Below are 17,071 nucleotides of genomic sequence, written 5' to 3'. Positions count from 1 at the left end.
GTGCGCGAACTGATTGCCCGCCGGCGCTTTCAGGGAGGGAGGGCGGGAGTGACGGTTGAATGACAACAGTTACCCAAAACCACCCTTGACACATTTTTTTTCCCCAGCAGGCATTGGGGGCTCAACCCAGAATTCCAATGGGCTGCGGGAACTGTGGGATAGCTGCCCACAGTGCACTGCTTCCAATGTCAGCGCTTGCCCCGTTAGTGTGGACTCACAAAGTCGAATTACTGTTCTTAGTGTGGATACACACGTTCGACTTTGTAATATCGGTTCCACTAATTCGATTTAAGTAAAATCGAACTACTCTCATAGTGTAGACGTACCCTAAGTTGTATGTGCTATGGAGTAACTGACAGCGTTATTTAGAGATCCAAAATAATGTGCTGGTATGCAGCTCAGGCAGAATAAATACATCAATAGATGTGCAGGTTATTATTAGACATTCTGAGCACTCCTGCCGTGAAATTATTTTATTATCAACTTTAATGTTTTGACAGCATAGTGTTGTGGCAGGGCACTGGACTGTGACTCAAAAGGGCTGAGTTGTAATCCCACTCCCGACACTGCAGTGCTGTGTGACCTTGAACCCTGCCTGTTCCCCTTTCTGTCCAGCTTGTCTGTTTAGATTCTAATTTCTGGGGCAGGGACTCAGGGACTGTCTCTTGCAGTGGAGCCCCAATCTTGCATGCGGCCTCTAGATGCTACTGTTACACGAATAATTAATAAGAGTAATTGGGATAGTTTGTTTCTTAGGCCTTGTCTACAGGGGTGTTTCAGCCACTAGTGGAGCAGCCCAGTACAAAACCCCAGTGTAGAGGTGATTACATCAATGCCGTGCAGGTTGCACCTGTTCATTTTATCCTTCGGCTCTGCCCCAGTGCCTTTCTCCCTGCCCCCTGGCAGTTAGACTCCAGGAGAGCTGAACTAGCAGGGACTCCCTTGCCAGAGGTCCTTAGGACCCATACATGGAGCTCACTAGAAAAAACAATTCAGCTCCATACAGTGTACTGTCTTTTCCTGGTAAGCTCTGCAGGGCTTGAGGGGGAGCAATGTGCTTCTCCACAGCCCACTCACTGCTCCCTCTGTCCTGACCACTCTCTGTCCCCTCCTTGTGTATGTACAAAGAGCAGTGGAGTGCCACCTTGGGACTTAGAAGGGTAGGAGAATGGGACACCTCCATGCACAGGATGATGGGGAAGAGGATCTGGGTGGTTTTATTGGAAACTGTCTGAAACGTCAAAAGCACCTATGGGTATGTCTACACTTGAAGCTGGGAGTGTGCTTCCCATCTGAAGGAGGCATACTCGTGTGAGCTGTCATCAAGCTAGTATGCTAAAGAGAGAATGTAGCTGTGGCAGTGTGAACTGCAGGATGGGCCAGCTGCCCCAAGTACAAGCCTGTACATGCTTTAGGGCAGTGGTTCTCAAGCTGTGGGGTAGGCCTTCCAAGGGAGGTGCGGGAATGTGTCAAGGGAGGCGTGAACTGTGTGCTTTTTTTTAAGAGCTGTGGCTGTCAGCCCCTGGTGGGTGGGCTCATAAAGAAAGGCTGTGCACACCCGGGAAGTGGAGAGAAAGGGGACAGCTGGAGCCGCACCACTTAGATTCAGGCTCTCTTCCCTCGACTCATCCTTCACCAGGAGGCAGCCCAGGCTCAGGCTCTCCTTCCCCCCACTTCCCCAGTCGCTCACTTGGAGGCAGCGGGGTTCTGGCTGTCAGCCCCGGGGTGGCAGCAGCAGCGCAGGAGTAAGGTTGGCAATGGGGCACTAAGTCTGCTGTGAAAAGTGATATTGTCAAATACCACTTTTCACGTTGCCACCCTTACTTCTGTGCTGCTGCTGCTGCTGCTGCTGCCTTCAGAACTGGGCCCCCAGCAAGCAACCGCTGTTCTCCACTCTGGCTGGGTATATGCACTGGGGGGGAAACGGGGGTGGGGTGGGGTGTAAATGACTACAGACACACAGAAGCGGGGACCCGATCAAAAAAGTTTGAGAATCACTGCTTTAGGGTATCAACTCCTTTTATAGCCTGCTCAGAAAACTGGCAGCAATGTCCATTTTTGCTATATACACAGGAGCTTGTCACCTTCCATGGGCAGGCAGCACTTGCATTTATTTTGTTTCTGTTATTCCTTCTCAGGCCACTCGCTCGGGCGGGACCCTGGTTCTGGTGGGGCTGGGACCGGAGATGGTCCATGTCCCCATCGTGAATGCTGCTGTGCGGGAGGTGGATATCAAGGGGATATTTCGCTACTGCAATACGTGAGTATTGGTCAGGGTGCACTGGCATGCCAACAGACTACTCCATTGTCCATGAAGGAATTAATTCCTCCACAAGGAAGGAGGAAATGGAAGACCCTGTAATGTTCCCCCTCTAATCACTCCTTCTCAGGACAATGTAAATGTCCCTGTTGCAGAGTGGGGTCCCTGTCAGACCATCAGCCCCACTCCTCCTGCATCACGCGTCTTGGAGACTGGCTGGCTTTCCAAGTGACACTGCAACATTTTAGGGAAACTGGCAAATGTGTGCAGTGCAAACCTGCTCCCCCTTCAACACAGGAATGGTGAGGAGGTGGGAGCCAGGCAATGGGTGAGGTGGAGGAATAGGCAATGGAGATTGGGTGGGAAGATGGGGGCCAGGAGATGGGTAAGGAGTTGGAGGATGGATTGGGAGGTGGGTCTGGAGGATAGGTGGGGGCCAGCAGATGCGGGATGAGGTGGGAGCTGGATGATAGGGAATAGGTGAGGAGGGGGTTGTGTGGCGAGGTCGGGGCTGGGAGATGGATGGGGAAGTGGCCAATGCATGAGGAGTGGGAGCTGGGCGATAGAGAATCAATGAGGAAGTGGTGGCCAAGGGAGGTGGGCAATGCAGGATGGGTGGGGAGCTGGGCACTGGGAGACAGGGGATGAGTGGGCATGTGGGGGTGGGTAGATGTGGGCCAGAAGTTGGGTGAGTAGGTGGGGAGATGAGGTGGCAGTGAGGAAATGGGGTGTGGGCAATGGAGGACGGGTGGGAGGTGTCCATGAGGCAATCTCTGTAATGAGATACGGTCTGTGCTGGGAAGAAGTTTGAGAGCTCTGCCTTCACGCAGATAGACACACATCTCATTATTGGCTGCAAAATTATCAAACCCTCTGAAAATCCTGTCATGTGTGTGTTTTGACCTCTTGTGGCAGTGGGATATGAACCTGGATTTAACAACCAATCCTGCAGATCTAGAGGGTAAAAATAAGATCCTACTTGTTTGTGTCCTATAACTAGGGCCCTACCAAATTTCTGGTCCATTTTGGTCAATTTCACAGTCATAGGATTTTAAAAATAATAAATTTCATGGTTTCAGATATTTAAATCAGAAATTTCACGGTATTGTAACCCTGGGGATTCAAACCCAAAAAGAGGTGGTGGGGAGGAGGGGTTGCAAGGCTATTGCTGGGAGATCATGGTATTGCCACCCTTACTTCTGTGCTACTGCCTTCAGAGCTGGGCAGCTGCTGGCCAGGTGCCCAGCTCTGAAGGCAGCACCACTGCCAGCAGCAGTGCAGAAGTAAGGGTGGCAATACCATACATGCCACCCTCACTTCTGCGCTGCTGCTAGTGGCAGCGCTGCCTTCAGAGCTGGACTACCAGACAACAGATGTGGAGCTTCCTGCAGCCAGGGGACGTTCCCAAAGATGGGTCTGACATGGCCCGTGCAGAGGAAAAGGAAGTCCTGTCCATCCCCAGCCTGTCCGGGACTAGCACCTGGAGCCCAGCGGACAGTAGGAGCCCCCAGCTGGGGTGCCCTCAGCCTTGTCCCTTCCTGGCTCCACACCCAGTGCTTGGGAGTTAAAAGGGCCTTGGGCTGACTCCGTGTGTGTGTGGGAGGGGGTGACCATGGCACCCCCCTGACCACAAGGCCTTGGGTGGTTGCCCACTCGCCCACACCTGTAAGGCCAGTCCTGACCCCCCCAAAAATTGATGACCCCCCCATAACATGCCACCCTCATTTCTGCGCTGCTGCTGGGGGTGACACTGCCTTCAGAGCTCAGCTCCTGGTCAGCAGCTACTGCTCTCTGTCCACCCAACTATGTGAAATCCAGTCTCCCCTACAATAGCCAGATTTCACGGGGGAGATCAGATTTCATGGTCCATGATGCATTTTTCATGGCAGTGAATCTGGTAGGTCCTTACCTATAACAAGCTTGATCCAGTCTTGCTAGTTTGGTGATTTTGCACTTAGTCTAGGCTGTAGTTTCCCAGCTCTGATCTCCAAGGGTTTGTTCATGGAATTGTCATGTGATTTATGGCAATGTAATTATGACAGAATGGCTGAATAAAGAAGACACAGATTTAGACCTCATCTATACAGTTTTAGGTTCTGTCTATGCCAGACGTGGGCAAATTAGGGCCCGTGGGCCACATCTGGTCCACGGGACCCGTCCTGCCCAGCCCCTGAGCTCCCGGCCAGGGAGCCTAGTCCCCAGCCCCTCCCCCGCTGTCCCCCCTCACCTGCAGCCACGCCACCGTGCAGGCCGCGCTCTGGCCCACCACTCCCGCTGGGCAGTGTGGGGAGTGCAGCTGGCTCTGGCTCAGTGTCGCAGCTGTGAGCTCTTGCTGTTGGTAAGGGGGCGGGCAGTGGGGAGGATTGGGTAAGGGGGCGGGGGATCCTGGGGAGCAGTCAGGGAGGAGGGGGCGGTTGGATGGGGCGGAGGTTCTGGGGGATGGTCAAGGGATGGGGGAACAAGGAGGGTTGGGAGTGGGAGTCCCAGGGGGCCTGTCAGGGGGTGGGGATGTGGATAGGGAGTGGGGATGTGGATAGGGGTCGGGAGAGCAGTAGGGACAGGGAGCGGGGGGGTGGATAAGGGGAGGGGATCCTGGGGGGCAGTTAAGGGTGGGTGGTCAGGGGACAAGGAGCAACTGGGGTTGGATGGGTTGGAAGGTCTGAGGGGGGCAGTCAGGGGGCAAGAAGTGGGAGGGGGTGGGGGCCAGGCTGTTTGGGGTGGCACAGCCTTTCCTACCCGGCCCGCCATACAGTTGTGGCCCCCCCCGATGTGGCCCTTGGGTCAAAAAGTTTGCCCACCCTGGTCTATGCTGTAGAAACAGCCATGTTGATGGATGTAGGTCAGTCTCGCAGTGTAGATGGGACTGAGCCGTGCTCTCTGGAGCAGGCTATAACCTTGGTCTCACTGATGTGGCAGAGCTGGGTTTAGTTTTGTGTAGATCTTTGTCTCTTCAAGTTCATCCTGGGGGATCTGTTTAATTGGAAGGTTTGTTTCTGTGTTGGTTTTGTTCGATCCCATCAATCTCTGTTGAATTCTTTTGCCCAGGCAGAGTTTGAGCTGTAAGCCAATACAAGTGCAATACAACCAGTGGAAGCTACTCTGTGAATTTCCATACTCCTCTTACCACCAAAGGGGGCAGTATTGGCACGCACAAGCAGTTATCTGTGGATACACACCACTGGCTCCTTAAATGCACTGAACTCTAAGTGAACCATTTGAGCTAAAAACACAATAGAGAGGCCTGAGGTTTCGATTTTACCTAGTAACCAACATGCATAACCAAGGAGGCAGAGCGATAAAGGAGCAGCGCGCAGCACTGATATTTTTTCAAACTTCATTTTGCTGTGATTTGAATACATAGTAATTCCCAATGCTTGTCACTTATTCTGCTGGAGCAGACCACAGCTAGCTGTCCCATGTGAAGAGTGTGCATAACCATTGGCTCAGTATTACTGTACTCACTTTGGAGTCATTGCCTTATACACAAAACCTCATAAACCCTTGGCCAATGCAAGCTTAGTGCTTCCAAACAGAAAGACTATGGTGGTGTTTTATAGCAAGCAGAGAATCAGGATGTAAACGAGCTGCAAGCAGAGGGCTCAGTTGAGGTCCCCTGCTCCAACAGGAGCTCCAGGAGGCACTGTGCTTCATGGAGCTCCTGGAGTTCTCACTGCTCCACCCCTGAACAGTTGCAGTGTGTGTGCTTCTGAGCCTGGCCTGCTCTGCCTGCCAGTGTGGAATGTGGGGACAGGGACAGAGCCATGGACCTGCCCTGTCCCATATAGTCCCTGCTAATCATGAGCAGGCTTTGCACTCTGCTTGAGAGCTCAGTCCTGAAGCCTTTTGCATGATTTTATGGGAGTGACATATGGAACTGGGCTCTAAAGAAATTGTTTCTCGCCTGTTTAGCAATAACTGAGGAAGGCCCCTGCAGACCTGTCATGTCCTGTTTTTGAGCGTTGTAAGAATGCTGCCTCATGTCTGGATGGTTCTTGTGCAATTATGCAGATCTGCTGGTCAATATACAAATTCCCTAGACCTAGAGGGCTACCCTTATCTTTCGCTGTTTGTGTTCCCTTCCAGGTGGCCCATGGCGATTTCTATGCTTGCATCCAAGAGAGTGGACATCAAGCCTTTGGTTACACACCGCTTCCCTTTGGAAAAAGCGCTGGAGGCCTTTGAGACAACCAAGAAGGGTTTGGGGGTGAAAGTTATGCTAAAGTGTGACCCCAGTGACCAGAATCCCTGAAGCATGGCACTGCACTCCTCCCCTATTATACTGCCTGGCTTAAAGACGACGAATGGGCTCTATAGTGAGATGGGAACTGTAATCATAAGTTTATAAGTAGTATGTAGTGTTTGGGGAATAAAGTTACCATCACCTGTTGTGCAGACAGTGCATTGAAGGAAAAGGGATTATGGGTTAAGGATATTTACAGCCTTATAGCTGCTTAAATGGGGAACAACTATTTGGGAACCAAATTTGGGCCAAAATCCTCCCCTCAGATCTGTACAGGAGATCTTGTCTCAGTCTTCTTCCCCTACGAATGCAGCTCACTGAGGATCCTGAGAGGAGAACTTTTCTCCTGGAGAGGACCTGTTGGTATTCACCTCTTCTCTAATAGACTATACATTCTGAAAACCATCGATCTCTCTATGTTGTATATCGGACAAAGGGCTTCACCCTGCCCACTTGCATTGAAGAACCACCTATGTCACAGCCGGGATTTGTACATGCTGAAGCACTGAATAAGAGTTTCACACTTGACTCCTGTTGATGGTAATGAAAATTGTGCAGAATAGTTTGTCTGGGGCTCTATTCAAGGCTGGGACAATACTATTCTGGGCCAAGATTTGTTCTAAGCGGGTGTTGGGCCTGTTCGGTGCGGTCAGACCTGTGTACAATCCCCTGCAAAGCGGAGTTATGGAATACTAATACTTGAATACTCTGTCAGGGATTTACAAACATGGAATGAAGTCTGGGCATTTCATCTCTGTGTGATGTTCTTTAACATTCATGTTGTAAAAGGGGGGGAGGGATAGCTCAGTGGTTTGAGCATTGACCTGCTAAACCCAGGGTTGTGAGCTCAATCCTTGAAGGACCATTTAGGGATCTGTGGCAAAAAAAATCTGTCTGGGGATTGGTCCTGCCTTGAGCAGGGGGTTGGACTAGATGACCTCCTGAGGTCCCTTCCAACCCTGATATTCTATGATTTTTTTTTCTTTTTCTTGGGGAGGGGGGGAGAGATAGCTCAGTGGTTTGAGCATTGGCCTGTTAACCCCAGGGTTGTGAGCTCAATCCATGAGGGAGCCATTTAGGGATCTGGGGCAAAAAATCTCAGGGACAGTACTTGGTCCTGCTAGCGAAGCCAGGGGACTGGACTCAATGTCCTTTCAGGGTCCCTTCCAGTTCCATGAGATAGGCATATCAAATGCAAGTTGTTTTCCCATAATGTTTGCAAACAGCTTTAACAAGACACACACCATTCAGGCTCCAGCAGTCACAAAGCACTTGCAAGAGAAACCAGCCATGGCTACTGTCAAGGTTCCTTTCCCACTCTGAACTCTAGGGTACAGATGTGGGGACCTGCATGAAAACCTCTAAGCTTAACTACCAGCTTAGATCTGCTTTTGCTGCCACCACCCACATTATTTATGAGTTATTTGGGAAACTCTGTGTACCTCCCCTCCACCCCCCCAGAATATCTCCCTCCCAAGTAATATAACCCTTCCCTGGGTAGCCTTGAGAGACTTCTCCACCAATTTCCTGGTGAGTCCAAATCCAACCCCCTTGGATCTTAAATCAAGGAAAAATCAATCAGGTCCTTAAAAAGAAGGTTTTTAATTAAAGAAAGAAAGGTAAAAATCATCTCTGTAAAATCAGGATGGAAAATAACTTTACAGGGTAATCAGATTCAAAGAGCCCAGAGGAACCCCCTCTAGCCTTAGGTTCAAAGTTACAGCAAACAGAGGTAAACCCTCTAGCAAAAGGAACATTTACAAGTTGCGAAAACAAAGATGAACCTAACACGCCTTGCCTGTTACTTACAAGTTTGAAATATGAGAGACTTGTTCAGAAAGATTTGGAGAGCATGGATTGATGCCCAGTCCCTCTTAGTCCCAAGAGCGAACAACCCCCAAAACAAAGAGCACAAACAAAAGCCTTCCCCACACCAAGATTTGAAAGTATCTTGTCCCCTTATTGGTCCTTTGGGTCAGGTGTTACCTGAGCTTTACAGGTAAAAGGATTTTGGTGTCTCTGGCCAGGAGGGATTTTATAGTATAGTACACAGAAGGGCTGTTACCCTTCCTTTTATAGTTGTGACAGCTACTCCATCATTCCCCACCTAGACATCTCCACCTGTGAGGGGAATGTGGAGGCTGCAGAGCAGACACTCTTTGACATTCTTACCAGCAGCAGGATTAGGTTCCATGGTAGTGCAAAAAGGCTACACTTACAGCTTCTTCTGCTGCTAGCACTAGTGGATCTGCACCCATGGAGAATTACAGATCCAGATTTTGCAACACAGGATACAAAGATGGGTTGAGCAGCCCCTTTTCTTCCAGTGAAAAGTGAGCATTGGGGAAGGAAAGGCGACTTCACAAGAGTTTCCATGGGTTTATTGGTTTGTTGTTTTTTAGCACAGGAGGTTGTACTGAAGAGGTGAAGTCTGCAATGCTTACCCATCCACTGCACCAGCTCTGTGCACACTATCCCTGCACAATGAGAATGGAAAGCTTTAAGCCAGAGGCTGGACTGATCTGCCTGGGGGAGGGGCAGAGGCCAGTCACTAGAGGGGTTTAGCTACTTTGATGAAATAATAATTCATTAAAAATGTTTTGTTCTTAAATTCTGATAACACAGGAAAAGATGGGATATGTTGAATGGTAGGTGCTCAGTTTGTGATTGGATGTTCAGCAGCTTGGATCTGTGCCACTGCAATTGCTTCTCTCAGAGCTAGGCATGCCCCATTTGCCTAGGGAGTGCCTCTGTTGGGTGTGCCCAAAGGAGCTAAAAGGGGGTTACAGATTTTAATCCATATCACAAGCACAGGGCAATGATTTGTGCTGTGGGGTACAAGCTCACTGAGTTGCAAATAACAAAACAGCCTGCTATTTCCATCTCCTACTTTGTGTTTCCAGTTGTTTTTATTCTGTTAGCAAGAAATCTGCCTAATGGCCTGAGGTCTGTTTCTTGGGCCAGTACTGAGCTTTCACAATAAATGTTGATGGAAATGGGCCTGTCTCACTGCCTGCTGTATGTTTCTCAAAGCACTTGGTGGTGGTTCCTGATGGGATTTGTGGCTGTTCATCTTGGGGACCATGTTCTCGTCCCATCCCACACGCCTTCCTAAGGAAGGTTTGAGCCAGCTGTATCCCTGTGCAATCCCATTCCCCACCTCAGTAGCTGGGCATGCCCCATTTGCCTAAGGAGTGCCTCCGTTGGGTGTGCCCAAAGGAGCTAAAAGGGGGTTGCAGATTTTAGTCCATATCACAAGCCCAACTGCCCAGTTGTCAGTGTTGGATAGCTGAGAGTCTTGGCACTTTTCCTAGGATGAGCCTTTGTTATCTTCTTATCCTTAAACATAGTGATCCAGCAAGTGGTGACTGAGGCCAGTGGAGAAGAGTGCAGAGTTCACAGCTGCCCCTATTCTATGGCCAGCAGGTCAGTTATGGCCTTATGCACTATTATAATGAGAACATCACATCATAAGAGAGGAATGCTATGGAGGTGGCCAAGCCCATTCACCAGCGCCACATAGTGTAGGGGAGATCTGTGCAAGTGGCACCTCCAGACCTCTTCCGATTGTGGGCCAACCTAAGACCCTGATCTCCACATGCTGTAACTCTCATCCTTCTAGCTGGGGGCTGCCGCACAAAGGGAGCTGGGATTGGAGGGTTAGGAATTCTTTCCACAGGAGAGTATACTGTGCTGTTAGAAAGGCTCAGCATCATTCTGAGGGGTTTAAAGATGCAGAGCAGCAGCCAGGCACACAGGGAGGTAACTCAGGTGAGCTAAGCACTTAGGTCGCTGTTCTTAGTCTGCTCATGGAGCAGCACATGCCACTGACTCTGACCACCCAAACTGCCACCTCCTCACTCACTCCGGACACTCAGGAGCCGGTAACCTTCAGAGCTTCATGACGTCCTTCCCTGCAGGCATTGGCTGTATGGCGATTTAACTCGTTTGTTTATTAGTGCTGACAAAGCAGTGCTATCTCTAATGCTGGATATCTGAGGCAAGCATGTGGCAGGAGCAAAAGGGCTGGATCTGTCAGTTCAATGAGGTCACCAGGGGTATGGATCAGTGTTCATGTCACAGCCCCCGTCAGTACCTGGCTTGGGCTGGGGAAGCTAATGATCCAGCCAGCGGACCAAATTGGTGATGAATCCTGGTCACAATGCACGTTGTGCATATACTCAGAAGTCTGGGGTCACCTCCAAAACAATGCTAGGAAAGGGGATACTCATGAGAGGAAGAGCTGTTTTGCAGAGAGCCTTGATGAGGTACCATCATGTTCATGTTTCAACAGGACATCAGCTAGATTTGGCAGGCTCCAGCATGTCTGGCAGAGCTAGTACTTTCCAAACTTTACTCTGGAGGAATGCTAGTCTCCCCATAGCTAAAGAGGCAAGTTGTTTGCTATTATGAACCCTGTTTGGACAGCCACCACTCTAACTTCTTGAAAACTAACCTGGCCATTGGACGGTTCATGCGCAGGAGCTGATGCTAGGGTAGAATTTTGTTGGAAAGTTTAAGGCCGATTGGTCAAAGTCCCGGATGGAATTTAGGGTTCACAAAATGTTCATGTTTTGAAGTTTCCTGGCTGTGCTTTGGCTCATCATTGCTCCAAAATGGCTTGAAATGGAACCTCCTCATTTTTGTTTTGTTCTGTTGGCCTCAGCCAGGATTGCTAGTTTGTGTGTGTGTGTGTGTGTGTGTGTGTGTGTGTGGTGGGGACAGATTATGTAATTATTAAAAGCCACTGATGTGTCCGGATCATTGTGCAGACTCTGTACAGTCCTGGAATCTGGTCTGGATTTTATGGGCCTTAAGCAGCCCACTGCAGGATCAAGTGAGTTCCCCAGAGCTCCTGTCCCTGCTGTGCTTCGGGGAGGGGCATAGGACTAGTGGACTGAGCAGAGGGCTGGGAGCAAGGGTCTAATTACAAAAAAAAAAAAAAAAAGGTGGTGAGGTTCTCCCAGGCTCCACCTGCGACACAAGCTCCACCCACAATGGAAATTGCATGCACACATGATACTAGTGTGCCCCAATACCCTGGTGAGGGGCACAGCCTAACACCCAGACAGCACACAAGTGTTGGACTGAAACTGTGCTGAGCTCTCGGATCCCTCAATGGCCAGCCTGGAGGGGACTCTCCCTTCCTCAGCTGCTGCTCCTCCCTGGCTCAGGAGGACTCTGGAGTCTGACACTCATCTGCTGCAGCAACTATTCTGACCTGCTGCTCCTGTTACCCCCCAGACATACCTACCACTGCTGCACCCCCTGAGCTTCTGGAGAGCAGCATGCACCAGAGCCACTCTCTGCCCCACCAGGTTGCTGCAGGGTCCCAAGGGCATGCAAAAGGGAGGGGCCCCAACCACCCTTCAGGTTTTTCTAACTCAGTGTCACACTGGGAGCTCAGGTTCAGCTGATCACCCCCCAGGATCTCTGTGATGGGTATTCACCCCACACAGGGCCTGAAGGGGTTAAGGTGGCCAGGTGGACCAATTAAGCATCTAGGCTGCACCTGGAGGAGGAGCCAGGGAGCAAGGGCTAATTAGAGATGAGGCTTAACTGGATGGGACCAGGAGGGACCTATACATAGCCCAGGAGCTGAGAGCAGCCAGGGGCTGCAGGGAAGGAGTTGGCTGTGACTCCCTGGTGAAGGGAGGTGTGCTGGGACTATGGAGGGTAGTGGACAGTTATTCGCTGGGACGGGTGAGTCTGGGCTGGTAAAGCTGGGGGGAGGGCATGACAGGCTCAGGGGAAAAACAGTAAGGCATAGGATAGTGGCTGCTGATCAGACGGTCCCTGAGCTGGACCCCAGAGCAGAGGGCAGGCCTGGGTTCTCCGACCAGCCAGGGGAGAAGTGGCAGAGACCAGGCAGAGGAGAGCCTGGGACAGTTTGCCCTGAAAGACTTTGATAGCTGGGAAAGGGAGGACCATAGTAAGCTGGCTGGACGGCCAAGTCATGAAGAGGAAGCTGCAGCTCTTGGAGTGAGAGGGGCTACAGGGTGAGAGAGAGGATGACTGGTGGAAAGACTGCCAGAGGAAGGTGCAGCACCTGGAAGGAGCTAATCCCAGAGTGGCCAGGAGGAGGCGCCCCTAGCAATGAGTGGATCTGTGACACCCACTCCGCAGTCCTTTCCAGAGTTGCTGAGTAGAGACCTTCCACCTATTCTGTAAGCAAGGCCTGCAGTCCTTGTTGCTTGATGTAAACATTTATGTTTGGCCATACTGAAACTTGTAGTGTTTGCTTGGGCCCGGCTTACTAACTCTAGTCAGGAATTTTCCAGAAAAAAACCTGTTTAGCTGAAAATGCCAATTTGTCGAAAGTGAACCCATTCCTAGGACTATATCCGTTCCGACAAAACTACCACAGTCCAGCATGCAATTTCTGCTCAAAACATGAATGCAAGACACTACTTCTCCCATGTGCCACGTGAGTGCCTTAACCCCTGCTGGCTAACTTGGGTCGGTCTCTCTCAACTGCTGCTCTTGGAATGAATAATAAAAACATGGGGAAAATAGTCATAAATAGCTAAGAATTTTAACCAATGGCTGTCAAAACAAATACAATAAGTAATAATTAACCCCTCTAATGCTAATCAACCAGTTACCGAAATATGTGTAATAATTAAGGTAGTGTCATAAAATAGTAATGAGAATGCCATCAAGGAGATGGCATCGGGGGGAATGTTTGGGCAGGAACTCAGCAGCAGCAAACACTTCCTGTCTCTGCTCCGGGGATTGGGAAGACCTGGCCTGGGATGCTTGAAAAACATTTTTTGGCAAGGTTTAATGGAGGTGTTTCTGCTCCGTGGGTGATATTTATTGTAGGGTCTTTCAGCTGGAGAATGGGCAGGGCTGAGAGAAGCACCAGCCACCGAGCAGGGCTGCCTGCTGACTTCTTCCCTGAAGTGATCCAGAAATTCACCCCATGCTACCAGTACAAAAGGGCCATAAGGTCTATCTGGGAATTCTCTTGGTACAAGATCAGAGGGGTAGCCGTGTTAGTCTGGATCTGTAAAAAGCAACAAAGAGTCCTGTGGCACCTTAAAGAATTCAGATGTATTGGAGCATAAGCTTTCGTGGGTGAAAACCCACTTCGTCAGACGCAACATGCATCTGACGAAGTGGGTTTTCACCCACGAAAGCTTATGCTCCAATACATCTGTTAGTCTTTAAGGTGCCACAGGACTCTTTGTTGCTTGGTACAAGAGACCCTCTATGGGAGCCACAGGCTCAGTTCTGCCTGCTCTGCCCCACACTCTCTTCCTTGCAGCCAACCCCATTATATGTTCTAGGATGGGCACAGGATTGGCCAGGGTATTCTTATGCCTCAGGACTTCTGTGCTGTTGCTATGGCCCATCACAACAGGGGCACAAGACACTGCACTCCTCAAAGCTGCTGTAGCAGGTTCCGGGGGCCCCCACCTGCTCCAGCATAGAGGAGGTCAGAGCTGCTTTGCCTTTGTCCTTGCGCTGGCCAGATGAGAGGGAGGATGACCGTCCCCAGGAACTCAATTGTGGTGGAGAGATGCATTAGAGATGCCACACCTTCTGCACACACTGCAGGCAGTCTTTGGTTCCTGGGACCTGCTGCCAGCTGGGGAGCAGAAACAAAGGAGCCCAACACAGGGCAGTCGCAGGCTGCAGCCAGAGAGTAGCAGGGAGTTCTGTTACCATATTTCTGGACATAGTTTCCATTCCTAAAAAGTTTTACTGCGGGATAACGCTGCTCATCAGTGAGATACTACATAGTACCAGCGGTAGAAGGCCCAGCATGCGAGAGAAGCCATTGAAATGGCTGCTACAGATTAGCAGGAGCAGGCAACCACATCCTAAGTGTAGGGTCCTACCAAATTCAGGGTCCACATTGGTCAATTTCATGGTCATAGGATCTTAAAAATCGTAAATTTCATTATTTCAGATATTTAAATCTGAAACTTCACAGTGTTGTAACTGGGGATCCCAACCCAAAAGGGGGCCCTAGGAGGGTTGCAAGGCTATTGTAGGGGGTCAAGGTATTACCACCCCCACTTCTCTGCTGCTGCTGGCGGCAGAACTGCCTTCAGAGCTGGGCTTCCAGCCAGCAGCCGCGGAGTTTCCTGCAGCCTGTCCGGGACATTCCTCCCCAGCCTGTCCGGGACTAGTATCTGGAGCCCGGCCCCTCCCCTACACTAGCCAGATTCCATGGGGGATATCAGATTTCATGGTCTATAATGCATTTTTCATGGCCATGAATTTGGTAGGGCCCTACCTATGTCAGCTGAAAGCTCAGGGTGGTCTTCCAGTGTAGCCCTAGAGAGAGCACGTTGCCTGGATTTAATCTGGAAGAGAAAAAGACCTGGATTATTGGTGTGCTCCCCATATCAGAGAGGAGCAGGCTTCCTAGCTGTTGAACAGCTGCTGCTGCAAGCGACCTGGATATCCAGGAGTAGTCAAAGGTCTCATAAGAACGCGACGTTATGAACTTGCTTCACTGAAGGTGGACAAAACCCCTGACCGGAGAAGGCAGGTGTTATCTTCACCATGTCCGGTCAATTCCCTCTATCAGCCAGCCTCAATTCCGTAGAATGCAGGCAGAAACTCAGTCAACAACTGTAGCTCTGGCCCAAGCCCCACTGGCCTGTGTCCAAGAAATCGTATTAGTTAAATAATCAGCTCACCTCTCTTTAGCCCCATTGTCCGGAGGAGCGCAGAGTGCTGCTCAAAGCATGTCACTCACAGCTGAAGTGCAGCTACCTCTGGGGGGCAAGGAGGAGAGTGTGAGCCTATGCGGAGGGCATGATGTGAAATGTTGTGATGTCTAGGCCAGAGCAGCATGGGCTGTGGGGAGGAGTCAGGACTCCAGCTGCTTTGTGGAGCGCAAGGCATGAGATATTGATACAGCTGGTTTTGTGCCTGGGGAGTGGGATTAGCATGTAGATCGAAGAGGGGACAGTGGACTCTGTAACACATGAAGGTTGGCTCTGAGTAACGTGTTGTTGGCCTAGAGGTGGCCAACAGGCAGGCAGAAGAGACAGAATTAAAAGGCTGGGGGAATCTTAATTCTAAATTTCCTGCTAGAATTTGATTTAATTCATGACTTGTCTCCTCATCTCAAAAAAGATATACTGGCACTAGAAAAGGTTCAGAGAAGGGCAACTAAAATGATTAGGGGTTTGGAACGGGTCCCATATGAGGAGAGATTAAAGAGGCTAGGACTCTTCAGCTTGGAAAAGAGGAGACTAAGGGGGGATATGATAGAGGTATATAAAATCATGAATGATGTGGAGAAAATGAATAAGGAAAAGTTATTTACTTGTTCCCATAATATAAGAACTAGGGGCCACCAAATGAAATTAATGGGCAGCAGGTTTAAAACAAATAAAGGAAGTTTTTCACACAGCACACAGTCAACTTGTGGAACTCCTTGCCTGAGGAGGTTGTGAAGGCTTGGACTATAACAGGGTTTAAAAGAGAACTGGATAAATTCATGGAGGTTAAGTCCATTAATGGCTATGAGCCAGGATGGGTAAGGAATGGTGACCCTAGCCTCTGTTTGTCAGAGGTTGGTGATGGACAGCAGGAGAGAGATCACTTGATCATTACCTGTTAGGTTCACTCCCTCTGGGGCACCTGGTATTGGCCACTGTCGGTAGACAGGATACTGGGCTAGATGGACCTTTGGTCTGACCCAGTACGGCCATTTTTATGTTCTCATGACAGCGTTTCAGTGATTCCTAGATGTTAAAGCCAGAAGGGCTGTTAGGATCTAGTCTGGCCTCCTGCATAACCCAGGCTACAGCATCCCACCCATGAGTTCTGCATCCAGCCCAATAGCTTGTGGTCGAGTTGGAGCCATCTCTGGATTAAAATGAGGTCCATCCTTAATTAGTGCTGTGTGTGGTGACAATGATTCGTTCGTTGAGTATAGTGGGATGGCAAGTACTCCCAAGGAGTGAAAAACCTTCTCATCCTTCCCCTGGCCTAAAACTTCCACGGAACCTATCCCATACCAGAGACAGACACCAGTGAAAAGCCTGGTTGAACTCACAGGCCTTGCAAGGCTGATGGGTTCCCTTGCAGACAGCCATGACATTTAAAGTGGCTAAAGCAGGATGCAGCGACACTCAGGTTTGGCCTGTCCACCCCTCCATCTATGGAGGGGTAGCCAGGCCATACCTGAGTGCTGCTGCGACCCCAACTGCCAGATTGCAAAGCCACTCCATTTGGGGTTCCTCTCAAATGGGGTGGCTTGGGCAAACTACCTTTTGTGCCCCGCAGGTGGCCCTGAACTGCTCCACCCTTCCCTGAGGAACGTTACATTTCTTTGAACTTGGGGGTTAGTAGACCATCTTCACCAGCCAGATCATTTTGTTCACTCTGTTATTCATTGAAGACATGACATGCTGCAAGGACCCGTGGTGTTAGGCAGGAATATTGCCTGTCTAAGGACATTCCATCTTGGTGTCTACCACCATGAACAGTACAGAGATCTGACTGCTCATTTTGGCCATATTGGACCCTCTGGGCTGGTTCTAGAGGCACTAGATCTCCATCAGCCTCTCACTCAAGGAACAAATCTCCATTACCTATCA

General features: G+C 50.1%; 1 protein-coding gene across 4 annotated transcripts in view; it reads left to right on the top strand.

Moving 5' to 3' along the window:
- SORD (sorbitol dehydrogenase) overlaps positions 1–9,499 on the top strand; it is a 40,075-nt gene extending 30,576 nt beyond the window's left edge. For all 4 annotated transcript variants that reach the window (XM_054041025.1, XM_054041028.1, XM_054041027.1 and 1 more), the window contains 2 exons: positions 2,139–2,260; positions 6,344–9,499. In XM_054041025.1, coding sequence (XP_053897000.1) covers positions 2,139–2,260; positions 6,344–6,509 — 288 coding nt within the window. In that variant the 3' untranslated portion in view covers positions 6,510–9,499. The remainder of the gene's footprint in view (positions 1–2,138; positions 2,261–6,343) is intronic.
- The last annotated feature ends 7,572 nt before the right edge of the window (positions 9,500–17,071 follow it).

This window comes from Malaclemys terrapin, chromosome 10 (assembly GCF_027887155.1).
Source record: "Malaclemys terrapin pileata isolate rMalTer1 chromosome 10, rMalTer1.hap1, whole genome shotgun sequence".
Lineage (NCBI taxonomy): Eukaryota > Metazoa > Chordata > Testudines > Emydidae > Malaclemys > Malaclemys terrapin.
Note: the sequence above shows the minus strand (reverse complement) of the source record. Positions and strands in the feature narration are given on the sequence as shown.